The 27,896-nt window shown below is 38.0% G+C and overlaps 1 protein-coding gene across 2 annotated transcripts in view; it reads right to left on the bottom strand.

The window, feature by feature from the left end:
• Positions 1 to 12,756: 12,756 nt before the first annotated feature.
• Positions 12,757 to 27,896, bottom strand: part of CAMK4 (calcium/calmodulin dependent protein kinase IV) — a 71,434-nt gene continuing 56,294 nt past the window's right edge. For both annotated transcript variants that reach the window (XM_083351491.1, XM_083351490.1), the window contains 6 exons: positions 22,983 to 23,073; positions 21,953 to 22,027; positions 19,497 to 19,572; positions 16,201 to 16,327; positions 14,993 to 15,145; positions 12,757 to 13,020 (listed from right to left, as the gene is read on the bottom strand). In XM_083351491.1, the coding sequence (XP_083207617.1) occupies positions 12,826 to 13,020; positions 14,993 to 15,145; positions 16,201 to 16,327; positions 19,497 to 19,572; positions 21,953 to 22,027; positions 22,983 to 23,073 (717 nt within the window). In that variant the 3' untranslated portion in view covers positions 12,757 to 12,825. The remainder of the gene's footprint in view (positions 13,021 to 14,992; positions 15,146 to 16,200; positions 16,328 to 19,496; positions 19,573 to 21,952; positions 22,028 to 22,982; positions 23,074 to 27,896) is intronic.

The following is a 27,896-nucleotide window of genomic DNA, read 5'->3' on the forward strand; positions in this document are numbered from 1 at the left end:
TAGCTTGATGAATCCTTGGAAATTGACAAAAAATAGAAAATTCCCCCTTGTTTCCTTTTGGAACTCCCAAGATCTCCCCAAACCTGTCTTCCTCATACATTTGCCAGAGAATCTGTTTTTCCAGATATAGCAGAATGTTTACTATTTGGCACATACTAGGTTGGTTGACCAAGGGACGCGGTGGCTCAGTGGGTTAGGACGCTGAGCTTGTCGATCAGTTTGGCAGGTCGAATCCCAAGTGCCGCATAGCAGAGTGAGCGCCTGTTACTCGTCCCAGCTTCTGCCAACCTAGCAGTTCGAAAGACGTAAAAATGCAAGTAGAATAATAGGGACCACTACAGTTGGAAGGTAATAGCGTTCCTTGTGCCTTTGGCGTCTAGTCATGCCGGCCACATGACCACAGAGACGTCCTCAGACAAGCACTGGCTCTTCGGCTTTGAAACTGAGATGAGCACTGGCCCCTAGAGTCGGAAACGACTAGCACACATGTGCGGGGGAACTTTTACCTTTACCTAGGTTGGTTGAGGTGTCAGTCTTCTTGTTGTAACATCTGTAGCAGTAGATGAGAATCCTTATTATCTTTCTCAACAATATTGGTAATATTTTTAGTTTGGACAGCCTGTCCCGCATAAGTACATGTGGGGAGAGGGAGCAGGAGGGAAACAGATAGCTTTGTCTTTAGAGTTTTTGTTTTGGACTCTCAGAAAAGATGTATGTTGGATAAGGTTTGTGATTAGCTCCTTGAATAAGGAAATGAGCTGTTCCATATTCATGTCCTAGGAAGAGGCAGTCTGCAGATCTCTTCTCAGATTTGTGTGAGATGTACTTGTTATATTTATTTGGTTTATTATTATTTAAATTTGATGCTGTTCAACTCCTAATGACACTGAGCAGTTCACAAAACACCTAATAATGTAAGAAACAACAAGCATCATCAGTATATCAATACCAAACCCTAAACCAACACATGTTCTTATCTAGCAGGTAGCAGTTTCATGCAGATGTTCAATAGGAAGGGAGAGAGAGTCTAGCCCAGACATGTCAAACACAAGGCCCGGGGGCCAGATTCGGCCCGCGAAGTGGTTTTATGTGGCCCGCGAAGCCATCCTGGAAACAGTGAGGGAACAGCCCCCACTGCCTTGGCCCTGGCCCAGAGACCCTCCTTCTGTCAGAGACCCTCAGATCTGTCCCACTCCTGCCCAGGCCCCCATAGGCACCCTTGATGCGAACGATGTAGAGCTGGCCACACCCACCCAGTAGGCCATACACACTTTAGCCACGCCCACCCAGTAGGCCACACCCACCCTGGCCACACCCACCTGGCCCCCTGAGGGCAACCGCAATGCTGATGCAGCCCTCAATGAAATTGAGTTTGACACCTCTGGTCTAGCCCTATGTGGCACCTGACACAGGAAAAGACGAGGGAGTGACCTTCTCCTCCAAACAGTTGGAACTGGCTCTGAAGAAAGGAAGCAAGGCACCATAACACTTGTCTCTGTTGCTTATTTTTTCAGTGAATACTTGTTCAAGAGATGCATCAATTCTGTTCACCTTGTGTTATGGTCAAGTCTAAAGTATATTCCATAAACAATGAGCAAGACCAAATGGTGGCAATTCAACAACAGGCCATTTATTTCTGTGATGCAACAAAGATATTGACTCAGCAACCAACTCTATGGTTTCTATTATGAACCTAGCAATTACTCTTATACAAACCAGGAGCATTTCCACCCAGAGCTCATAAACACTGACATCTGAAGAGACAGCATTAAAACATAGGGAAGCAAAGGACTCCTCAGCCATGGCAAGAAACAGCTGGACATGCCAAGCTATTTAATAGTAACCTTCAAAAGGAAATTTGATCTATTCAAGGCTACCTGTGCTTGGGCAGTGACAGAGGCTGTTAGTGTTAAGGAGCCTCTTAACTCTAAGTGGCTTCCATAACTGCCAATACCCCCCCCCCCGCTTTTCTTTTTTTTAGGTTTTCTTGATTTGTCTTCAGACTCATGATGAGTCTTATTTATGACTGTAAACCACTATTGCATCTCATAACATTGGCAGGCACAAGAAGACTGAAACATTGGTGTGGCAACTCTATTCAGCATTGTATATTCTGCTCATTGGTGAGAGCAGTCTCCGTGCAGAAAATCTACCACACAGTTCATTGCTGTGTACAGCGCTATATTGCTTTGTTAAAACCAGTGCTCCCCTATATTTTCTATGGATTCAAGAGATTTTCCTAGATCCTCTGCTGGTTCAGATAGGATGGGGTAGGTTTTATCTGCTGCTTCCTGTATTGCATTCTAGAGCAGACGTGTCAAACACAAGGCCCGGGGGCCAGATCCGGCCCGCAACGTGGTTTCATGTGGCCCGCGAAGCCATCCTGGAAACAGTGAGGGAACGGCCCCCACTGCCTTGGCCCTGGCTCAGAGACCCTCCTTCTGCCAGAGACCCTCAGATCTGTCCCATTCCTGCCCAGGCCCCCATAGGCACCCTTGATGCGAACGATGGAGAGCTGGCCATGCCCACCCAGTAGGCCATATGCACTCTAGCCACACCCACCCAGTAGGCCACGCCCACCCAGGCCATACCCACCCGGCCCCCTGAGGGCAACCGCAATGCTGATGCGGCCCTCAGTGAAATTGAGTTTGACACCCCTGTTCTAGAGCATGTAGTGATCACCCCACCCAGGTGCCACTAAGTCCCCTATTGATCTCCTTAGTGATGTAATATTTAGAAGCAAAATAAGGTTTAAAAAGTGACAGTATACTCCCACTCAATGGTCCAGCCTTCTTGTATTTGCCACTCTTTTGAAGCTCTAATCCCTCCCTCTCTTCCTTTTTTCCTTCCATTTTCAGCTGTAAAAACAGGCACAAAAAAATCCTGCTATTCCTGAGAAGTCAAAAGGAAAGTGTCAAGCCTCTTACAACAAGGGATCATTAAAAAAATCAAGAATCTCACTGATTTATATAAGGAGTTTTAATGCAGGAATGGGGCGGGGTACAGCACCATATTTTGGAAACAGTGATAGGAAGCTTCAGCCCTCTTAACATTACATTCATTACGGTGGAGTCTCTGGAAGTTATGAATATCTTTTCCTAGGCTTTTTGCATCCTGGACTGAGCTGCAACAAAGCTCAGATGAGCCACTAACAAAGTTTTCTGTCGATTATGTCTACATATCCTCTTATTGTCAATGCTACTAACATCAGAACCATGACACTCATTCTTTTGCAGTATCCTCACAATGTATTACTAGTGGTTTCCTCAGACAGAAAATAAATTATTTTTGACTCTGTCTCCTCACTAGGACAATAATTAAGACAATCCTGTCAGCTCCATCAATGTGATGACCAAAAATTTGATGGCAAACCAGTTCTGCACTTTAGCCAAGAAAGCCCTATGACTTTGCTGAACCATATTAATATGTTTGGAAGCAGGTGTGAGGCCCTATCTTAATCCCAGTGTGGAAAAGCCTTCTCTAGTTACTGAACAGAACTTCCATAACTAGATCTAGAACATTGATGTGGCTGGACCAAAGCTGCAAAGAATGTCATTGATATTATCATTATGAAAAAATGAATTTCTTGCTTTACAAGACATATGTAATCAGAACATGGAATGTGAGGAAGATAAGCAAGGAAAGCAATATATATTTATTGGCATTAATGGGTAACCAGTAAATATCAATAGCTCCTTCAAGCAACATGAACAGAATCTTTATAAATGGATGTCACCAGATGGACAGTATCAGAATGAAATGAATGAAACTGGCATATAAGAAATAAAAAATTAAAAAGTGTAAATTAAGTCAGCCAAGATACTTTTAATGGCTAGTGCAGAATGCAGCCGCGCGAGTTGTTATGGGAGTTTCCCGATACTCCTGTGTAACACCTCCGTGAGCTGCATTGGCTTCCGGTTGCCCTCCGGGTGAGATTCAAGGTGCTGGTAATAACCCATAAAGCCCTAAATGGCTTGGGTCTGGATTATCTAAGGGAACACCTGCTGCTGGCATCAACTTCCCATCGTCCTGTGCGCTCCCACAGGGAGGGCCTTCTCAGGGTACCGCCGGTTAAGGGATGCCGGTGGGTTATTCCCAGGGGAAGGGCGTTCTCTGTGGGTGTGCCGGCCCTATGGAACCAACTTCCCACGGAACTCAGGACTGCCCCCGACCTTCGCTTATTTCGCCGGGACTTCAAAACCTGGTTCTTCGAGCTGTTTGGCCCAGACTGAGGGGTTTTAATTTAATTTAATTGGGTTTTAGTTTAACTTCAGGGACTGTAATTTAATCAATAGTTTTAATTGATTTTAATTTTGTATACTATGTATTTTAATTTTCCCTGTAAACTGCCCTGAGTCCTACGGGAATAGGGCGGTATATAAATTTAAATAATAAATAAATGAGGATAGTTAGGATATGAACAGATCATAATTTATGTGTACAATCTTAGAAAATTAAATTAAAAAGTGTTAAAGAAATATGAAGCCTTTCATAATTGGTAGTTGCCATGGGATGGTCCAATATTGGGTGAAAAAAAACAACAACCCACCACCAGAGCAGAAACAAAAGACCTAGAGGGAATTTAAACAAAAGACCTAGAGGGAATTTAAACCTAGAGACACCATAGCACTCCCGGATATGATAGATGTATTTGCTATAGATACAGTTAAATATGGAAGAGGAAAAGGAATAAGGGACAAAACAGATCCACCCCACTTGTAGAAGCTCAGAGTGAACAGTCTCCTCCAGATATGCAAGGATGCAAATTATGGGGGAAATACTTAGGCGGAAGAAAGAAGATAATTACTTAGGAGGAGGAGGAAAAAATTCACCTATTTAGAACTGGAGGGAGAGTTTGAAGAGAATTTGAAAGACTGACCAATGAGATCGGTCAAGAAAAAGCTGGGTAGAGAGACCAGAAGAGAGGAATTTAGGAGTTAATTGTCCTTCTGGAAGGAACACAAATTCCTCCAGTCATTCTCTCTTTCCTTATGAGGAACCTAAGTATTTAAAGATTCCTAAATAACCAAGAAGAGGATAATGAATCCTTATTTATAATGTTTGAATGTGTTGCAGCAAGTTATAAGTGGCCAAATTAGGACTAGGTAGTTTAATATCCCATTGGAAAGACTTTAAGAGCATATACAGAATTTCTGCTGAAGAGGTTACTGATCTCAATAGAATTAAAGAAGCTCTATTGTTCAGATATGAGGTTACCAAATGAGGCTTTGATCATACCTCCATGAAGTTAAGAGAATTTGGGGCATATTTAGCAAATTTAGGCAGAAAATGTCTAAAACAAGAAATATACAATGATAACTTTGATAGTTACCCTCTACCATGTATAGATGAATTAACAGACCAATTGGGCAATGCTAGATATTTCTCAAAACTTGACCTGATGAAGGGTTATTGACAGATTCCATTACAAAAGGAATCTATAAAAATGGTACTTGCTGTCTCCTACAAAAATACCTTTTGGGTTGCATGGGCTACCCACAATTTTCCAAAATGTAATGAATAAAATATTTACAAGACGAGGTAATGTGGAGTGTATTTAATGACATAGTCATATCTAGCAAAATCTGGGAGGAACACTTAAAATAGTTTTATAAAGTTATAACATGCTTAAAGAAGATGTGACTAAATATCATTTGGGGTTTATATAGTTAATATTTAGGATACACAGTAGGAAATGAGAAAATAAAACAAAATATATAAAAGTTAGCAACTTTAGAGAAATAGATTCACCGCAAACCAAAAAGGAAGTCAAGTCATTTTTAGGTTTGATAGGTTATTACAGTTATTTATTCCCCATTTCACAACTGGGCTCAAGCCTTTATAGACCTTATATGGAAGACAAAACCCAATAAAATGTATTGGATTCCTAAATGTGGACAAGATTTTAAGAATTTGAAAAGTGCATTGTGCAGCAAGCCTGCTCTACGCAGAGTAAATTTTGATTGACCCTTTACAGCCTGGGTGTCAAACTCGCGACGTGATGTGTCGTGACTTATTGTGATTTTTTCCCCCATTGCCAGCAATGGGATGGGCACGATTTTGGTGTGACGCATCCAGCCTGCGGACCGGCAGTTTGACACCCCTGCTTTACAGAGTTCATTGATGCAAATAGAATGGGGAGCAGCCTTAGTACAGAACTATATAATGGAGATCACCCTGTCATAGACTTGATTGAGAAACTGGCACCAGAACAACAAACATATAGCACCATTGAAAAAGAGGCCTCAACACAATGAAGGACTAGGAGGAGGAGGAGGAGGAGGAGGAGGAGGAGGAGGAGGAGGAGAAGGAGAAGGAGGAACTTTCGTGCCTCGCTGAGGAATTCTGGAAGTTGAAGTCCACAAGTCATAAAAGGGCCAAGATTGAAGACCCCTGTGCTATGGAATGAGAACCCCAAGCCTCTGTCAAACAGCTAACAAAGATAACAGGCTGAATAGGTAAAGAGATCCTCAGTTAAAGGGAGAAGCAGTGTGGCAGGAAAAACCTAAAGCTGTTGACCTGAGTTTTCCTTTTTTATGGATTGTGCCCCTGGGACTTTAAGGAAGTAAGGACCACTCCTGTATTGCATGGAGATAAAAGAGGATCACTGAAGGCACAGGGTATGGCTGTCAGTGGAAGAGAAAAAGGCAAGAGTGTTAGAGAGTTAAAGGAGCCAGTTGTGTGTTGAGGTGGTGAGACTAAAACAATTGGAGTGAGCAAAGAGACCTAGTACAGTTGAGAAAGGAGTAGCAGCGCCTTATAGCCTCAGAAGCCTTTCAAAGATGCAGACCAGCTATAGCCAGCCAGCAACAAGTAATTGTTTTCTGCGTCTTATGAACAGATAGAGCCAAAGAAGCAATTCAGTAAAACAGAACAATTACAAAGCTACTTCAAATTTTAGCAGCACCTACCAAAGTATAGGGATTGGGGTTGGGGGATAATACAGGGCTAAGCTAAGGACATGAAGCCCTTAGTAAAAGGAGCAGACTCCTAGTTCTTAAATGTGAGGGTTAAATTAAAAAAAACTGTGGCAATAGTATTATTGGAAAAAGTGGACAGTTAAATAACATGGGGGAAAGGAAACTTGTTAGTTTATTAAATATTGTTCCTTTTCACTTAGAGCTATATATCACTTATATTATTAGGCAAATAAGTAGATTAATTGTATATATTAGGTTTAATACATTATAATTGTATATTTTAATAAACCATTTAATGAAAGTGAAGGAAAGCATTCAGTCGCTTGATCTGTGGTTTGTACCTTAACGTAATTGGCATTGTCTCACAAGTAGGTATGCTAGCAAGATAAGTCTCAGAAACCATCTGAGCAGCCAGAATGTAAAAATGCAACAAACTAACAAATAATTAACTCATGAAGAAGAGAACCTGAGGCGCAATGGGCAGAAATAAGAGATAGTAAGAAATCCAAAGCAGGAAAAGCAGTCAGCGTTTCAAAGAAGATTCAAGCAGAACAAAGCAATGAATAGTAAAAAAAGATACAGAATTAAGATCTTGGTCAGCAAGGAGGATATACAATAATTAAACATAGGATAACAAAGTTAAATGAAAAAGAATAAGAGACAATTAAAAAAATGAGAATACTACTCAGAAATGCCCAGAAATCGAGATAAAAGAAAAATATGAGGTCCTTTTTATAAGATCAAAGAAATTCTAAGAAAATTTTCAACTAAGGCGGTCACAGAAGATAGAAAATGGAGGCATGCGTGGTTAAAAGAAAGATGGAAAAACTACTGAAACTCTTTAGGGCAGGAATATAGAATGACAGAATCACTTCTAGTGGGAATATATTCAAGAATTCTACTTGAAATTGAAGTATGCAGGTCATGAAACAGATAATGTGCTAAGAGTCTGGTTCAGTAAATGTGGAGCAAGACTACAGGCAGTCCTCGAGTTACGAATGTAGCCTGCCCATTCCATTTGTAACTCTAGGATTCATACCAGTGAATGATGTATCTTGAACGTGGTCACTCCCTGCTTTCAGCCACGGATTCACTAATCGAATGTGTGGTTTGTTAAGTGCACATGAGGTTTCCCAGGGTGGGGAAGGCCATGAGGGGCCTCGTGATGGAACAGGCCACTTTCTTTAGACCACCCAAGCCCTCCCCCAACCCACTGAGATACCTCATGTTCCCCACAATTTCTTCCCCCCATCCTGCCACGCCGGGTCACTTACCTTGCAAAGATCTAAGGAGCTGTCTCCTCTCCTACTGTCTCCTCTCCAGTCTTTGCCACACAAGATCACAGCACCCAGAACCTTTCACTCTCGGTTCAAAATGTTTGCAAGCTGACAGGAGGCTTTGGGTCAGTGAAAACACTGCCTCAAATCATCCAACTTGCAAACACTTTGGGTGCCGAGATTGGAAGCTCCTGAGGGGGTGTGATATTGTGTGACTTCAGGCTTCCAGTCGCCATGCAAAATGTCCTTGAGGAAAGGCCTTTGCCAATAGAAACAGAGGCTGGGAGCAACCCCCGCATCAATCTGGGGCTCCATTTTCGTTGGTAAAGGCTTTTCCTCAAGGCCTTTGCTGACGAAAATGGAGGCCGGGAGCGACACACGTCAATCTGGGGCTCCACTTTTAATCGGCAAAGGGTTTTTGCAAAGATGACAAAAAGGTTTTGCAAATGGAGGGAAGGCTTCGATATTTCCCTCCATTTGCAAAGTCTTTTGCCGTAGATCTCATCCAACCCTCCATTTGCAGAGAACAAAGACCTAAAGTACTATGAGATCACACAAGATAAGTAGAATGAGATCTCACACTACTGATCTTGCATGATTTTGCGGTAGTTTAGCCGTCCATTCTCTGCAAACGCACTGAAGGACTGAAGCAGTGAAACATGCCAAGAAACGAAGACTCTCTAGATCTTCACAAGCCTAGTGCCTATGAAGACCTGGTGTGTGTGGGGGGAGGGAATAGTCAAGGTGATTGTTGCAGTGCTTCTGCAGTCATTTGTAAGGGTAAATTACTGCTGTGGTGCTGCAACATTCGTAATTTTGGGACTTGTTTGTAAACATTAGGGGGCACTTATTGCATAACTTCAAACATTCGCTAAAGGAATGTTCGTAACTCGGGGATTACCTGTATTGGCTTGGAGACTTATATACCTGTATCAGCTAAAGAATAAAGCTGTACAGGGAGACAGAAATGCCAGATGACTAAAGCAAGTTTGTGGAAAGACAGGACAGGAGAACAAACAGCTTATATAAACTGGATAATGAAGAGTAAAAAACAGAAGAAATTTATCCTTGCTTCATTGAGGAAAGCTTTTCACTATGTAAATCATGCAGAATATAGAAGGTGTTAAGGCTAATGGTGTGCCAGAATACCTGATTATTTTTCTGAGAAATTGTACGTATGATCAAGAAGCTTCTTTTAAGAATTACATTTGGTTAAACAGAGTGATTTGGAACAGGAAAATGAGTGACAAAAGGATATATATTCTCTCTTGCATTTAATTTATACAACCAATGTGTTTTAAGAATTGCATATTCCAGGATTTTAAGATTGGAATACGCACTGGAAATTAAAATACTAATGCTTTGAGAAATTCTTACGACACCACTTTATCAGCCAAAGATAAAGAAATATAATTATTGTGCATGTTAAAATGGAAAATTAAAAATTAAAAATACAAATTAATATCAAATATTAAGACAACCAAAATAACATCTACCTGTATGACAATGAAGAAGTGAAGGCTTGATGGTTTCGTTTTCTTGAATATTACTCTAGATTAGTGTTTCTTAAAGGGTGATCCTAGGACTCCTAGGGTACCTCAAGACCCTCTCAGGTTTGCAAAATATTTATCAGGCTATGTTGAAAAATAATCCAATATTAAAATCCCATCAAACAATCTTGAAAAGTGATTGTGGTAACAAAAGTTCAACTTTAATTTTTAATAGAGTAAATAATGATAACCCATACAAACAAAAACTCTTTTGGATCCTCCATAATTTTTTTAAAATGGGAAGGGGTACTCTGAGGGGGAAAATAGTTTAAGAAACACTACTCTAGATAAAAATGGAGGATGTGCTGGAAAAGTAAAAAGGAGGATTATTCCTAGGAAGAAAGAAATTATAGGAAGAAATGAAAAATTAAACAGAATAGTTAAAATACTGGTGTTTTCAGTGGCATTGTATAACTCTGAAGATTGAATACATAGAAAAACTGAGGTATAGTCCTTTGAGTTTAAAATTTTGGGAATGTTACTAAAACATCGACCATTCCTGTTCCAAATAAAGGCTGATTGTTCTCTTAAGACATGAACAGCAAAGAAAAATTCACATACTATGTTTTGACGATGTGATACAAGAGGGAAAAGGGTTAGAAAAATATGGTATTTGATCAGGATGAAGAAAATAAGGTAACAAAAAGTTGATGATGGACTCAAGGAGACTACTGAGTTTTTACTAAAAAGTGAACTGGAGTTGAACTTGTTTCAGTAGCATCTAACTTAGATGTAATGTAATGTAATTATTTAGTGACCACAATTGGAACTGGCAACTCAGTACTTAAGCGAAGTAGGTGCTAAATGAAACTGAGATTGAGTTTATAATCTTACTTCAGCTTTCCTCTGCTTTACAGCTATATGAAGATTGTAAATTCAAGAACTGGTCATAAACTTACCTTTTCCTCACTGTTGTAGCTATGAATAATTGCTAAATGAGGTCTATGTGTATTACAGATTTCATAAAATACTAATTTTATAGAAGAACCTCAGTGGAAAATGTGCAGCATAATCTTATAAAAACAAATAAATCACCATTTATACCCTGTGTTTCCACAATTGCTAGGACTAAAACACATAAGATACATTCATATAGCAAAATCAATAAAAGGAATAACCTTAGATTCATGCTATCTAAACCATCAATGCAAGCCAGGTTGAAAACTACAAAATTCTTGATTCATTTCAATGGGGCATGCATTTAACCATACCTATAAACTATGATCTGATGGTTTGAATATCTACATAGATTTCCACAGGCCTAGGGAATTTGTATATATATCATTCAGCATATGTGAAAAATGGGATTATTTAAGCTTAGAGAATGCAGTTTCATCCAAAGCATGTGTGTTTTTGTGTGTATGTGTATGTATTTCATATATAAAAAGTGCTTTATATATTGCTGGAGATTTATTATAGTTGTTATTAGTTTGCTGTCTAAATTATTTACTCCAGGCAAGAAATGTAGTTGCCAATACAGGTAGGTATAAAGCTACAAGAATAAAATTTTGCAATGATTTCTTGTGCTTGCTCCAATTATTCCTTGTGTAAAACAAATATTTCTCATGTTCATTCATGCATTCAGAATAACATATATTTTAGAAAAGCATATATAATATTTACTGCAGAAACAAACATACGCTATTTTGTACTAAACCATAATTCTATCATACTTAGCCTCACACAAAAAATGTTCATTTACCCTTCATTTTAATATAATAAAACATTAAAATAACGAATTCCCTTTGCTTCTGAACATCCTCTTGGTTTAATAATAATTGTAGTGCCACTGATGGACAATGCTGCTGAAAGCATAATTAAGGAAAGAAAAAATTATTGAACATATTCTGTTATTGTGTGTGTACTAAAAAGCAAATGAGACTAATTATACACTTAATTAATTTCTGAGAGGTTGAAATTTTAAAACTATATTCCGTTATCACAGAACATATCCTATCAAACTTTAGGGCTTATTTCTGAGTAGAACTATCTAGAGCTGGGCTGTTAGGGTAACTATCGCCTCTTTGTAAATTTTTTGTATACATAAAGGAATTCAGATGTTAGAATTATAAACAAAAGTTTGTCGTTAAAAAGCCATTCTGCTGATAGTTCAACTCACATAAACTATATTTGGTAAAGATTGTATACTGACAAGACGCACAGGACCACCCATTCTCCGACTGCAGAAAGTTCCTGTATCACCTACCATGTAAGTATTTCTACAGTTATGTTGGGTACTCTCCTGGATACCATATAACCTTCCTGCAGTATAATTCTATAGTTTCAGATCAGTATTCCCAATTTTCTATAAACAAGGGCACAATTTCATAGTGATGACTGATTCTACATTTTCTGCAGCATTTTTTCTTCACCTCGGATTTTCTGCAATTCTTACAGATATTTGGTTCTGCCAAGGGACTATTTAATTCTGAAATGCCAAATGAGAGCTATAAATTAAGACTATATAGAAATGGTTATCAACAGAGGTAAGGCATCCTTAACATCAGCATCAAGATCTTTTAGTCAACCCAATCATCTCTCAATTTTTCAAAGGAATGAACAGAATGTTTTTGCATATAAATCTCCCAAGTTTTCAATCATAAATAATTTTAAGATATCAATGATAAATAAAACTCATAAGCTTTTTAAAAAAACACTTGGTGGATCCTTGTGCCTATGAGACTACTGGATAATTACAAATTTGAAAGGAAACATATTGGAAAAATGTCATGATGCTAGAGAATGCCTTTCTTGTGTAAGCAATAACCATCCTGCATTTTATATATTATCTTATAAACATTCTACATTACTTATTCATGTTGCTCATAAGATGTGCGCGTACTTCCTATTCTCCACTTCACCTATTGGCATTACTGTAAACATCACTTTATCCACGGCATGCCAATAAAAGACTTTACTGCTTTTTAGAAGCAATCACATGCATTAAAGTTCAGGTCACCAGCTACAGTTGGAACTTTACACCTGAAAGCAAAGTCATCCATAATTCATTCTTGTTGAATGATAATTTGGCTGGTGCATGAAATGGGAGGTCTTTGCTAAAAGAAGACGTTGCAAGGTTTATGGGTCTCCTCCTTCAGATCCTTGTTCCTGAATGTCCGTTTCCTGAGTTATGTGGCTTATTGCTGTCTCTTTTTTTTCTGTATCATCTTCTGAGCTTACAAGCTGGTTTTCGCTGAGCTTATTGCTCTCATGGGTGCTGTGGCAGCTTGCACTTCCAAGTCGAGTTGATGCAACAACAGCTTTCACTGCAGCCTGTTTTTTTTTTAAGAAAAAAGAGAAATCTTATTTTTTGACATGTATGATATAGCTTGGTTGCACTGAATGTAAGGTAGTTCATTCACATATATCAAACAAATATGATTTAGCTTAATGAAGCTAAATCATAGATTTTCTCACACATAGTATGTGATAAAGTCTAGGTTTACATTCTAAATAAGTTATGGTCAAACTTTATTAACTGATGTGGTTTAACAAATTAATTTTATTCAGATTTGCTGTACTCATATATAGAATAATTCTGTAATGTTGCTGTTTAAAAAATCTTAAGAAAATACAAAGCACAAAATGTATATCTAACGGAATAGTATATGCAGATATGCACATGCATATTTGAGTAAAGTTATTTAAAATGCACTAAGAGAATGTATGCATTTTCTTGCATGTTGTTTCCACTAAGCAAACTGATATAAACAAGACTAAAATATAGAGCCAGAAAAGTGAAAAAAATTAGCAAACCAAAAAGTTATGCCAAAAACTCAACCAATGCAGTGCGTGCCTAGTTTTGCAATGACATCATAATAAAATAATCCTGATGGGATAAGGCAGAATTCTTCATCCTTGTATGTGCTTCTGATATAGCAATAGCAATAGCATTTAGATTTACATACCACCCCATAGCACTTTACAGCATTCTCTGAGTGGTTTACAGTATAAGCATATTGTAAACCAGGGGTCCCCAATCCCCACTGCGGCCCACTATCAGGCTACGGCCTATTCGGAATTGGGCCGTGTGAGTGGCTGGCTGGAGTACACAGAGACGAATAAAGCAGAACTCCGAGGCTTGGAAATTCCTCAAAGAACAAGTTTATTAGTTACAAAGTATCGGCATGTCAAAAGTGAAACCAAGTCTGGAGACACATATAACAATTCCCCACTACAAAGTTAAAAAATCCCACCCTTAAGGCTATGCAAGCAACTACGTTCCCTCATACATCTTCTTGTCGGGCTTTTTATGCAATGCCCAGCCTGCAGTCTTGGGAGCAGCCAATGATCTTGGCTCCCATGGGATAAAAGTTTAGATTAGCAAACCGTCCTCCCTCCATTCTATGTGGCAACCGAAAATGAATAGGGAAAATGGCTGCAGCCATGCCATTTGTAGAGTTGACAAATATATTTTGTGATTTATGATAGCTATAAGCAGTTATGGTGGTGCAGTGGTTAGAATGCAGTATTGCAGGCTAATTCTGCCAACTGCCAACAGTTTGATTCTCACTGGCTCAAAGTTGACTCTGCCGTTCATCCTTCCCAGGTTGGTAAAATGAGGAATCAGATTGTTGGGGCAATATGCTTTCTCTGTAAACCTCTTAGAGAGGGCTGTAAAGCACTATGAAGCGGTATATATGTCTAAGTATTATTGCTATTATATGGCATGAATTTAAACATTGTACTTAAAGAATTAGAAATCAGGATTGTAAGCACACAAAATCAGTGAATATATGCAAGCTATTAGCTATGGCACATTTGGCATTTAAACATGAATAAATTTCATGTGAACATACTGGCAGCAGCTGTGATTTTCTTTCTACAGGGTTCACATTTACTTTTAGTTTAAACAATTAACTAGATACAGCATTACATTTGGTCAGTGGGAGTATTTCCTGAACAGAGCAAAACGGTCTTCTGATGAAAATAGATGTACATATATCAAAGATTCCCCTCTCTTTATAACACCTTCCTTCCTTCATTCTGTAATATTTCCTAAACTTGTAGAACATATTTTCTGTGAAAGGGATGTCCTAATAGCTTAGAAGCCTTCTGCAGCCAGAATCTTTTATCCAGGTATGTTGAATGTTGGGTTCATCTCAATGTAATCGAGCAGTTTCAGTTTCCGGAATATGCATACATATATTCCAGTCAAAATTATGACATGCTTACAAAACTAAAAATGTTTACCGTAGTGCTTGCCATTAAAAAAAAACTATTTAACACCCCCCTCAATATATACCTTCAGTTTACGTCGAGCATTGAATTCTTGGAGTTTCTTTTGAGCTGTATCCATATGAATAAAATTGGCTGCCTTTCCTGTGACCCAAGGATGCTGTAAAGCTTGGAAAGTAGTAAGGCGTTTTTTGGGGTCAAGCACAATTAGCTTCCTAACCTGCATAATATGAAAAACATAAAGTTAACAAAAATCATTCAATTCCTTGAATATTTATTTTATTGTTTCCATAGGCCCTAATCTAAGGAATGATGTATTCAGCAGATCTTATGCATCAATATCTTTCTGACAAATGACCGAGCTGTTAGTTCTAGTTGCAATAAACTGGCAAAGCTGAAGCAGAATTTAAACTTTCAATTTCCTTCCCTACCAGAGGTAATTGGGATGATTTCATAAATCAAAACATTATTTTGTTTATTTTAAAACCTCAAAGTTGTCAGTGGTGAAAAACTAAAACCATATATTAATTCCTATTTTTCACTGTAGATATTATATATCTACCCTTTATATTTCTTTATGAATTACGGCTGCTAATTTATAATCATAATAATGGATGGCATTTTGCAATACAGATATTCAGGATACCCAAGCTATCGGAGCATGTTCTGAAATTCAAGCATAATGAAGAAATCAGGACAGAGATGCTTGTTCCTTTGTCCTCTTTCAAGGCTTCTTTTAAAATCCTACAGGGGCAAGCAATAGAAGCAAAATTATGTAACTAGACAACTCTTTGGCCATTTGTCCATCTTTTCCTCGTTAATTAATGGCAGAAAAAATAGTGGGAAAATACAGGAGTGTTCCAAATGAAAGCAAGCGTTACAAAATCTTTTCCCTGTAACATTCTGTAAATTCTGTATGTGAATAAAAGCCCTTTTGAGAAGCCAAGAGGCAGAGAAGAATTTTTTCCCTCTCAGTTATTTACTAGAATGGTTACAAGCTTTTCTTAGTTATGCAGTGGTTTATGCCTCCTTCCCTTACTATGTAGAGCACAGGTGTCAAACTCGCTGCGTCATGTGACGTGTTGCGACATATCACAACTTTTTTTTTTGCATTGCCGGAGCTAGGGTGGGTGCAGCCTCTGCATGATGCAACCAGGCCGCAGACCGGCAGTTTGACAGTCTGGATGTGGAGTATGTTCAATTACACCAATATTAAAAGGAATTGAAAGCAGGTGACTTCACCACCCAAAACCTGTAAAAATTTACTGAACTTACCAAATCCTTGGCATTCAGAGATACATCATCCCACCAGGGAGAAACAAAATCATATTCACAGTTCAAAATCCTCTTGAACATATATTGATCTCCTCTTTCATCATAGAATGGTTCAAAGCCACAAAGTCTGCATGCAAATGAGAAAGAAATGTATACATTTGGTGAGACAGAATGATATAGGTCAACCTTAGCTTCTTTGCTACAAACTGTATTTATGCCCAGAAAATAAATATGTAAATATTGAAGTACTGTGCATTATCTTGGAAATTAAAAATAATACATTGTGATACAGAAATGTTAATAAATTTCTTCAATATGAACAGTCAGTGATTGTAGAAGTTAATGACTTCTATAATATAGTACATATGTATTTCTAAATCTCATACTGGGCTTTACACAAAGGGAAAATTCAGGATTTTAAGAAAAACTGAAGTTGAACATAGATTTCAAGAAAGCAGAAGTTATTAACATTAGCATAATGACTCTGGAGCAGAAAAAAAACTAATGAGAGAAGTATCTTAAGATGGGTAGTTTCCTAAAAAAGAAGATATTAGGAGCATATCTGCAACTATTTTTCTTATTGTGGAAAAATATGGAGAGCAGTAAAAACAGCCATTGTTGTTATGAAATGAAAGGCAACATACAGTACAGAAGATAGGAACAAGGAAAGATAATTGAGCAATAGTACACAGAGAAAGTTTTAGATAGTTTCAGGACAGCTGAACTGAGACTGGTGCAAGTTCCTAAAAAAAGAAAATGAGCTGCTGATTCAGAGTAAACTTATTATATAAACATGATAAATAATCATTTATCATATAAACATCAGATTTCTTTAATCCGAAAAAGTTTCAATTATCTTGGCTAAATAAGTTGCTCATGAAAAACATTTGAAATATTGATGACTGAAATAAGGCAAATGCTGTTCCTTTGGGAGGAAGGAAGGAAGGAAACTATAAACTAGCTAGTCTAGTTACTTTTGAATGTTCTAGAGAAGATCACAAATTAGTTTGCAAAAAAGCTTGAAAACAATGAAATATTAATTAGAAGTCAGCATGGATTTGTCAAGAATAACACTTGCACTGGTTACTTTATTTCATTTTTATTGGGATATTTTCTTAGCAAAATGTGGAAATGCTACAGACAGAATACATCTTGATTTCAGCAAAATGTTTGACAAAGTTTTCCATGATGTGAGTTGGAATGGTATTATTATTAAGTAGGTACATAGCTAGTTTAAAAACTGAACTCAGAGAGGGCTTGGTAATGATTCTTCAGCAAAAGGAAGTATTGAGTAGGGTATATTCAGGGCTTTGTATTCTTCAATATTTTTATTAATCACTTGGACAAAAAGTGGAAGGAATGCTTATTAAATACACATGACACAAATTTGAGTGGGAGAGGTAATGCCTTAAAAGACAGAAACAAGCTTCAAAATTATGTTGATGGGTTTGAAAAATGACCTGAAAATAAAGAATGCAATTTAACAAGAATTTAATTTGGTCTTTGTCTATGTTTATAAAAAAATAATAATGCAAGGTCTTCATCTAGGAAAGCAATTACATGCACACATGTGGCAGACACTTGCTTTTATATCAATATTTACAAAAATATATTGGAATAGTAAATTATATTTCAAGAGAATTTAGATTAAAAATTCTATATTTATGTTGTCAGTTGAAAATCTGCAAGCACCAGCCTATCATTTAATAAATAGGTAAATACATTAATAGTTAATAGTATGTATTTGCTGGTTTCCTGTACATTAATTTAAATGGCAATTTTTATTCCTGATGTTTTCAGAATTTGATATTACTTATTCTTTCTTTGCCATATGCATAGGTACGTACGTACGTACATACATTCATTCATTCATACATATGACACAGAAAAAGGAGGTCTGTATTTGTGAATGTAAAATAACAATATAAAATAAAAATAAAGTTACAAAACATTGACAAAATATTAGGCCAGGAAAACCTTCCAGAAAAAAAGGAAAAATATTTCATCTTAGAACTTCTTGCAAAGACCTTTTTCTTGCTTGGTAATCAGCTGCAAGTCTCAATGCTTCAGAAGACTCTCCTGCATGGGAAGGGTCATGAAAAAATGCTTAATTACTATATAACACTCCTCTACTTAGACCAGGGGTCTTCAAACTTGGCCCTTTTATGACTTGTGGACTTCAACTCCCAGAATTCCTAAGCCAGTCCACAAGTCATAAAAGGGCCAGGTTTGAAGACCCCTGACTTAGACTTATGCTCACACCAGAAGAGTTCTTATTCTACATCTAATGCTCAACTGAGCAATGATGGTAGCCTTCTTCTCAGTTCATTCTAAAACTGATTTACCAATGGCCATTTTTAAAGGAAGAAGCAAGGTGTAGAAGAAGGAAGTTTTTAGAAAGAGAAACAGTGGTATGTGTGTCCTTTATGTTTTCAAAGCATGGTGATGGGATATTAAATACAATTTCATATCCACATCATCTAACAATGGCTCTGCACTCAGTCCACATTCTCCATCTTGGAATTTTTTTCACACTCTTACACTCTAGGTAAACATCAATTTACTTTGAATTTTCATGTCTCTTATATCCATTTTGGGAGAGTGGTGATGAGGGGAAATATCTTGCTTTATGAAGAGTTCTTGAGAAGCAGAGATAGCATACCCTACATTGTAGCCTAAATTTACATTTAAATTTAAAAGAGCCTTGGTGGAGCAGTGGGCTAATGCCTCCTTCAGTAACACCAGCTGCCTGCAATTAGTGCAGGTTCGCATCCCACCAGGCTCAAGGTTGACTCAGCCTTCCATCCTTCCGAGGTAGGTAAAATGAGGACCCAGATGGTTGGGGGCAATTAAGCTGACTTTGTAATAATGCCACTTCGGGGGTGTGTGAAAGCCCTAATAAGCAGGCATATACATAGAATGAAGGCTACTGCTAAGCTTGTAAGCCGCCCTGAGTTTTCGGAGAAGGGCGGGATATAAATGGAATTTTAAAAAAAAATCCAAAGTTATTCATGAATCTCAGTGTAGAGAGTGTAGTCTCAAATGAAACTACAAGCTACCATAAAGATAAAGGAAAACAATGCCCCAAGACTCGTAATTTAGCAAATTAAAACCAAACCATATTTTAAAACCTAATTTTTGCTTTTGAATAATTCCTGGACCTTCATCCTTCAAATCATTAAAAACAGAGCAAAGAAAATTATTGATTTAGTTCTTATTGACACAGTTAATGAATGCTGATTATTAGAAAATAATGAAATAACCACCTGTTCCATACTTATGTCTTCTAAACTTACAGGATATAGGTGATTATTCCTATGGACCACATGTCCACTTCTGATCCATAAGCACACCCTCGCAGAATTTCTGGTGCTGCAGATGATAAAAACCTTGTCAGTAAAACTAGATAACAGCCATCAAATATATGGTCTAAACTCATGAAGAAAAAAAGCATAATTCTACAAATTCAAAATGACAAAATTTATAAATATAACTCAATAAAATAGAACTTAAGACAGCAAAAGTAAAATATTTCTGAAAGTAATGTTTAGTACTAACTAAAAGCTTTCAAATGTGCTTAGCAACTAAGCTGCAAAAAATAGAGTTTTGGAATGATACTTTGACACAACAATTCTAAAATTAAAACAACAAAAATTAATTATAAGTTACCGGCAAATACTTTTGAGAATGTTAGCCAATTTGATTCTGAATAATATGGGCATATTTTTTTTTATTTAGCAAACTATTTCTGATCTTCATGTGGGATTTTCCTAATATATTCAAAATAGATTTGCTTAAGAGATTTTCTTTTCAAGAAACATACTTAAACTTTTATCTGTATCTTCTTTGTATTATGCTTTTAATGAATACTGCAATTATTTAAATATTACGAGGGGGGGAAACAAGCTTCATTCAGAAGACATATTTTCCCCCTTAAATCAATTGATGGATGTTCTTTAGCTTCTTAATTTATTTAGATGTTTTTACAGATTCCTGAAGATTCCAGCTGTACATCAGGGATTGTTTGTGGAGATGGTATACAGTACTCCATTTGTTTTCCAGCTTCCATAGAATAAGTTCTGAGACATTTTAAAAGGAATTTTATCTCCCAGAGAAAGCGAGTTGGAGAAAAATCTATCTTGACATGATAAACAAGATCTGGAGAAGGTGATTCTAAACCTGCAGTGTGACTGAGAAGCTGTATATCTTTTAGGAATGTCTGTGTTGTCAGATAGTCAGTGTGAAAAGGCAGTCAAAGTCCTCCTACTATAGAGTCTTCCTGCTGAAATCAAAGATAAGGGTTCAAAATCACAAATTAGAATAGACTCTAGAGCAGGGGTAGGCAACCTCGGCTCTTTTATGACTCATGGACTTCAACTCCCAGAAGTCCATGAGTCATAAAAGAGCCAAGGTTGCCTACCCCTGCTCTAGACAAAGATCAAAACGCAATAGAAAATGCCAATGAAACTATAATTGGGTGAACATTGTTCCCAGTCTGAAACTTAATCTCTTTGATCAACTAAGAAAAAAGGTCCCTGCCCCAAAGAGATTACTATTTTAAATTGACAAAGGCTAAATAATCAGAACCCACAATTCAGCAGTGTGCCTGACTGCAAAAAGGGCCTGTTCTCAGCTGGCTAAGTGCATTTTCTTAGAATTCCTACTGGGTGTTCTTTTGCACATCTTCAATGAAAAAAGGTAAAATTTTCCAATGTAAGGGGCATTTGAGAAATACCTAACCATGGCTGCCTCCATGTTATTTTTGTGTATTAGGCCCTTGCAATAAACTTTGATCGAAGCGACTTCTTGCATTCTTTATTCCTGACTTGGAAATGGACCTGGTAAGATTTCTTTCTAACACCAAGAAACTACCGGTAATTTGTTATTTACATGAACATGCGAATGTTGTGCATATGGTAGAAATTTATCCAAAATATAGAAAATGTGAGTATTACAATGCAAATGGAATAAAATACAACAATTATCCAGACCATTACAAGGGGTGAAGTCTGATCTAAAAATCTAAACGTTGCATCTATGATCCACTAAACCGAAGTCTGTGAAATTGAGATTTGATTGTATTACAAACTGTTACATTTAACCAGAAACTTCATGCTTCCATCTGGATGGTCTCTCTAAGCAAAAAATGCAGCTTTGGGACATGCATACTATAGCTAACCATATAGAGTTATAGTTAGTATATGACTTCAGTAGATAAATGATACTTTGAATAAGTGAATACAATATAAGGTAAAGGTAAAGGTTCCCCCGCACATGCGTGCTAGTTGTTTCCAACCTAGGGGCCGGTGCTCATCTCTGTTTCAAAGCCGAAGAGCCAGCGCTTGTCCGAGGACGTCTCCATGGTCATGTGGCCGGCATGACTAGACACCAAAGGCGCACGGAACGCTGTTACCTTCCCACCGTAGTGGTCCCTATTTTTCTACTTGCATTTTTACGTGCTTTCGAACTGCTAGGTTGGCAGAAGCTGGGACGAGTAACAGGTGCTCACTCTGCTACGCGGTACTTGGGATTCGACCCGCCAAACTGCCGACCTTCTGATCGACTAGCTCAGCGTCCTAACCCACTGAGCCACCGCGTCCCTTGAATACAATATAGACCTATATATTTTAATATGAACTGAGGGTTTTTTTTGTTTTTAGTGTGATAATTGCTAAATTTAGAAATTATAGGAAGTGAAAACAACAGAATACAAATAAAACAGATCTAAAATAAGATAAATTCAGAAACATACCACAATATCCTGGAGTTCCACATACTGTTTTCATGGTAACATGATCTGCAACTATCTTGGAAAGTCCAAAATCAGCTGTTAAACAAAATCAGAAAATTATATTTCTTATGAAATAATTGTTGAATTAGACATAGCAAATCAATGTTCTAAATCAGGTAGGAAGCCCTTCAACTCAATGTGGCAAAGTACCAAAAACAGGTTGTATGGTTGCCCTTTTTCTTCCCAACTGCATGTCTTTTAAACACACATCATCATCACTGAATAATGTTCCACTGTCTAGCTGTAAAACAGGATGCACTGAAATATAGGGGAAAAGAGGCGTCTGAAGCACACAAACTATTATTGTATGAAAAAATGTAAATTTAGAGGAGATAAGAATAATTATTTTCAAATTTCAAAGAATCATGGTTGCATGCAGTAGTCTGTGAATCAGACTTTGGCTCTGGAATGCTGTCTGCATAAAGGGGACAAAATGAAAATATGACAGAGAAGAAATTAATTAATTAATTCTTTCAACATGAAATCAATACAGCAAGTAACTTTTCCCTTGTTAAATGCAAGAAACCTAAAACTGAAGGAAGTTTTAAAGTTTTATTGATCTGTGATTACAAAGTGTTCTCTTAGAGGAGAAGATAAAATTGAGATACAAACAAGTTCTTTGTCAAGCTGCTTATATATATCATCTTCCTGTGCCTAATTAGGAACAAGCAGTGGTTGATTGGCTAACAGCAGCTTTGTCCTTCATCAGACATAGTTATTTTTAACTTGCTTCATTCTTCGGGAATTGTACAAGACTGCAATATGAACAAAGTGACTTTGTTTCTAACTCATGTATTGCCTCTACCTGCTTCTTTTTATTCTAGAAATTTGTTTTGTGCAACTTATCTGCTATTGTCATGGTTTATAGCTTATTTTACTGTACACCCTAAACTTTGCTTTGGTTATGTCTGTTAACGTTTGCTGATTCTGAGGTCTCACAGTAGTACCAACTTGCTAAGGATGCTACTAAAAGTTACCAATTATCAATTACCTATTTTTAAAGGTGCATCTGGAGCTGGAGTTGCATACAATAAATTTTCTGGTTTCAAATCCCGGTGAACAATTCCATTGGCATGTAAATACTAGAAGGAATAAGTGAGGGTATGCAATGTTATTTCATACAATTAATAAATTTTCATAATACTGTGTATTATTATGTATATGGATTTGACTTCTAGAGGAAAGTGGAATGTAAATCTAAGAAATAAGATAAATTTCATGCACTGAAAATTTAAAAAAGTATAATTTGTAATATCAAAAACAACTTGCAACCTCATCTAGAAAATGAAAAAAGTCTAACAATCACCATTAACCACAGTGGTTTATAGTCCATGAGTATCAAGATGCGACTGTAAATAAATTTTGTTTGTGGCCTTCCCAAGGGGGCCTGAGAAAAAAGTGGATTAAATTGGTTACTGTTTGATCCAATTTTTTGTGGACAAGGTTGAATGCAGTGCAAATGGTGTACTTTGTGTATGTATCTTTGTGTGTGGTAAAAAAGTGAGTTGCAGTCAAAATGTGAATAAATGTGGGTTGAACTTTAAACTGAGTGGTCAATACAAATGAAGTACCACTCCATTATAGTTAATTCATCATAACATGATTAAGTAAATCATGGTTTGGTGTGATATGTTTAATCAGTCATTTGGTTTTAATGCAGGGTGCTGTACAATCGGAAACTGGCCGTCTGTAAGCCTCAGGTTTCCACTGTAAAAACATATTTGCAACAATGCCCTCTGTGCTACTGCAGAGCTAGAAATTAATAGGGTGTGCTGTCCAGGGGCAATAGCAAGATGGGATCATCCAGGTATAAAGCTAACCACCCAGATACAGAGCTAATCAGGAAGTGCCTCATTCGAATTGTTATGTTCTCTATATGATATATTTTAAAGTATAAAGAAAAGAAAGCCTCCATATGAGAGATCAAAATAATCAAAATTTCCCTAAGGAAGGAATCAACTTGAATGTATTACTTGAAATTAATCAGCATTATCCTGGTTACATAATCAATATTTATGATTAAGATATAAATAAAAAATCTGCTTACATGAAAAAAAATGAAATATTTTATGGAAAAAGCATGCTATTAGCAAATGCTCCATTTTTATTTATTTATTTATTTGCATCCTTAACCTTTGTTATTTTTACAAATAACTCAAGATGGTGAACATATCCAACACACCTCCCTCCTTTTATTTTCCCCACAATAAAATCCCTGTAAGGTTGGTTAGCCTGAGACAGGGGTAGGCAACCTCGGCTCTTTTATGACTCATGGACTTCAACTCCCAAAATTCCTCAATCAGCATAGCTGACTGAGGAATTCTGGGAGTTGAAGTCCATGAGTCATAAAAGAGCCAAGATTGCCTACCCCCCCCTCCCGCCTGAGAGAAAGAGTGACTGGCCCAAACTCACACAGCTGGCTTTCACAGCTAAGGCAGGACTAGAACTCACAATTCCCTGCGTTCTAGCCTGGTGTCTTAACCACTAAATCAAACTGGCTCTCTATGATCTCTGAATGAACGAATGGAAGGAAATAGTCAAATGCTAGCAAATTGAAGAGCAATATTAAATTCCTTTTTTATCAGTGCAAAATAGTACAAGGTTAGAACTTTAAGTAGCTATGACTTGCACTTGAAATAGAGAAGATGTTAGTTTTCTGAACCTGGATTTTACTTGGACATGGGATCAGGCAAGATGATATGCTCATAGCTTCATTGAATTACGCAAGCCCCTTCGCCACGACAAGGCAGTAATCCATGAAGATGGAAAATCAGTTATTTAATTACAAATTTTAAAGATATGTATATATCCATTTTCTAATAAAGAGCATGAAGCAATTATTATGATCAGGCTTAATGACAAACACCCAGAATGTATATTGAAGACATTGCATTGTATACTTGGAGATGCCTTGCACAGGTGCTTATTTTTTTTCTAGCACTATTCACTATTTCTAACCAAATGTCTTGATCAATTTGTAATTAGTTTGACCTCTGTCATTTGTCTGTGAAATTGAAAGAACTTGCAAGTTCGTATCAAGTAGCATTTGCTTCTTCTGGCTACATATTTGTTTGTTTTTTAATATGGCAGGCTCTTGACAAATAACTCAGGGTGGCATACAATTTGAACAACTTTAACCCAATAAAAATGAATAACCATCAAATATAATAAAGCATTAAACAAATTATGAAATACCATTCCCCACAGCAGGCACAGCAAGAGAGAAAGCCCATTTCCTGGGTCCCAGCAATGACACTGCTTAAAAGACAGGACCTGAACAACTCCTATGCTATTATATCTTATTAGTTGGGCAAAAACAAATGGCTACAGACAGTCCCACAAAGAACCAGGCTCAGGGCTAGAAGGGTTTTTGGAGTGATAAAAGCATCGTTGAGAGCAGCTACAACTGCAGCTCGCAAAATAGGGATGTTATACAGATATATCAAGATGTGCCCAATACTAGCTGCACCGCTGCAGTTACTGGACGCTTCCAACTTTGTGTCTAAGACCTCCTAATCCTGTCAAATTGTGTTGTTTAACTTAGCTACTGCTAAGCTTGTAAGCCGCCCTGAGTCTTTGGAGAAGGGCGGGATATAAATGGAATTAAAAAAAGAAAAGAAATGTACATTATTCATCACTCAGTCCTTTTTTTTTAATTTCAGAAATGCACTCATAACTCAGTCCTTTTGAGTCTGTGATTCAGTTACACTTCTCTGTCCAATAAATGTAGGAGAGAACTTTAACTTCTTATGAATACAAGGATTGTTTTCATGTGCAGATGCATATCCAGTAGTTTAAATCATGTCTTCCATAATATTTCTAATCTTTATTGGATGAAGTTTGGTTTATTCTGCTGCAAGTGACCCAGTATGAGATTCACATAGGGGAGATGAATATCAAGGAACGGTCTAAGCCAGGGGTGGGCAACCTCGGCTCTTTTATGACTCATGGACTTCAACTCCCAGAATTCCTGAGTCAGCTATGTTGAAGTCCATGAGTCATCAAAGAGCCGAGGTTGCCTACCCCTGGTCTAAGCTAAAAGGTAAAGGTTCCCCCGCACATGTGTGCTAGTCGTTTCCAACTCTAGGGGCCGGTGCTCATCTCCGTTTCAAAGCCAAAGATCCAGCAGCTACAACCATCCAAAAATTCAATAGCCCAGGGAATCCAGAGGATCAGATTAGAAGGATTTCAGTGAGGAGATAAACTGAGCAACTGGGATGTAACACAGAGCAACTGGGATGTATACAGAGTGAGAGCAGACATAGAGTGCATTGTTTCATTTAAATGACATTTTTTCTATTCAAGACTCCAGTATTTCCACATCATGCCATCTGCCATTATTCAAGAGACAATTAGCCTGATCTCAGTTTCTGAATCTTCAGCTGCTTGTATTCTCAGGGGACCAAAAATAAGGTAAGCTCCTATGATACCTACTGCATTGCCAAAATTGTTTTCTCTTCCCTCCCAGGGAACTTTACTCTAGTTCAGGGGTGTTATGTATTAGGCTTAATGGAACATCTTAAGCACTTGCATAGCAGCCACCACCAGGAGGCGTTGAACTGTAACTGTTTTGGCGGGAATGAGTTTCGGTGGGAAACAGAGGTTTAAACTGATTGGTTGGTTGTGTACCTGGCCAGGTACTGGCCAGGTATATATAAGACTGCAGGTAACCCCTATTCCCCAGTACAGTCACTTCCACCTAATAATGCTGTACTCATCGTCTCGGCGTCCTTCCTGCTCTCCAAAACCCACTACACAACAAGGGGTGTCCAAACTTGGCATCTTTAAGACTTCGACTCCTAGAAATCTCCAACCAGTCATTCTGAGATAGAAATCCACTAGTCTTAAATTTGCCAAGGTTGAATACCCTGGCTCTAGTTCTTCCCTCATAACAATTGAGTTAACAGATTTTTAGGAAAGAGCTTCATTGAGGGGTCCTTGGTGCTCTCTGAGCTTGCTTATTTCTTGCAGATGTTTCATTACCCAAACTAGATAACATCATCAGTGCTAGCTTCATTTTTTGATGAGGACTCTCCTAGAGTTCAGCCAACAGCCTCTGGCAGGATTCAATTAGATCCTGGAGGACTATGGTTGAAAGATGTTTCCAAGCCTCCCCCATAGAGGAATGAAGTCTTTCCTATTTTCATTTTAGAATGATATTCCTTTGGTGACATTGTGCAACTTTCTTTTCTCACCAAGCTTTTTTATTCTTCACTTTCCTTCTTTCCACTAGTTCCTTCTTTTTCTGCTCTTCTCTCCTTCCTTCCTTCCTTCTTCTTTTTTCTCTCTGTACAGAAAGTCACTTATATTCCATCCTGTCTTTTCTTTCTCATTCCTCCTTCATTTCTCTCTAATCTAGTGCTTTTTTGCCCAGGTTCGCCTGGTGTGCCAGTTGCGGCCCTATCTGTACCGGGATGCCTTGCGCACAGTCACTCATGCACTCGTGACCTCCCGTTTGGACTACTGCAACGCTCTCTACATGGGGCTGCCCTTGAAGACTACTCGGAGGCTCCAACTGGTGCAGAATTCAGCCGCGCGAGTTGTGGTGGGGGTGTCCCGACACTCCCATGTAACACCTCTACTCCGCGAGCTGCATTGGCTTCCGGTTGTCCTCCGGGTAAGATTCAAGGTGCTGGTAATGACCTATAAAGCCCTAAATGGCATGGGTCCGGGTTACTTACGGGATCACCTGCTGCCGGCATCAACTTCCCTTCGTGCAGTGCGCTCCCACAGAGAGGGCCTCCTTAGGGTGCCGTCAGTCAAAGAGTGTCGACTGGCGGCCCCCAGGGGGAGGGCATTCTCTGTGGGCGCGCCAAACCTGTGGAACCGTTTACCGGTGGAGCTCCGGATGGCTCCCGACCTTCGCTTCTTCTGACGTGACCAAAAAACATATTTATTTGAACAA

This window comes from Vipera ursinii (genome assembly GCF_947247035.1).
Source record: "Vipera ursinii genome assembly, chromosome: 2".
In the NCBI taxonomy this organism is placed as follows: domain Eukaryota; kingdom Metazoa; phylum Chordata; class Lepidosauria; order Squamata; family Viperidae; genus Vipera; species Vipera ursinii.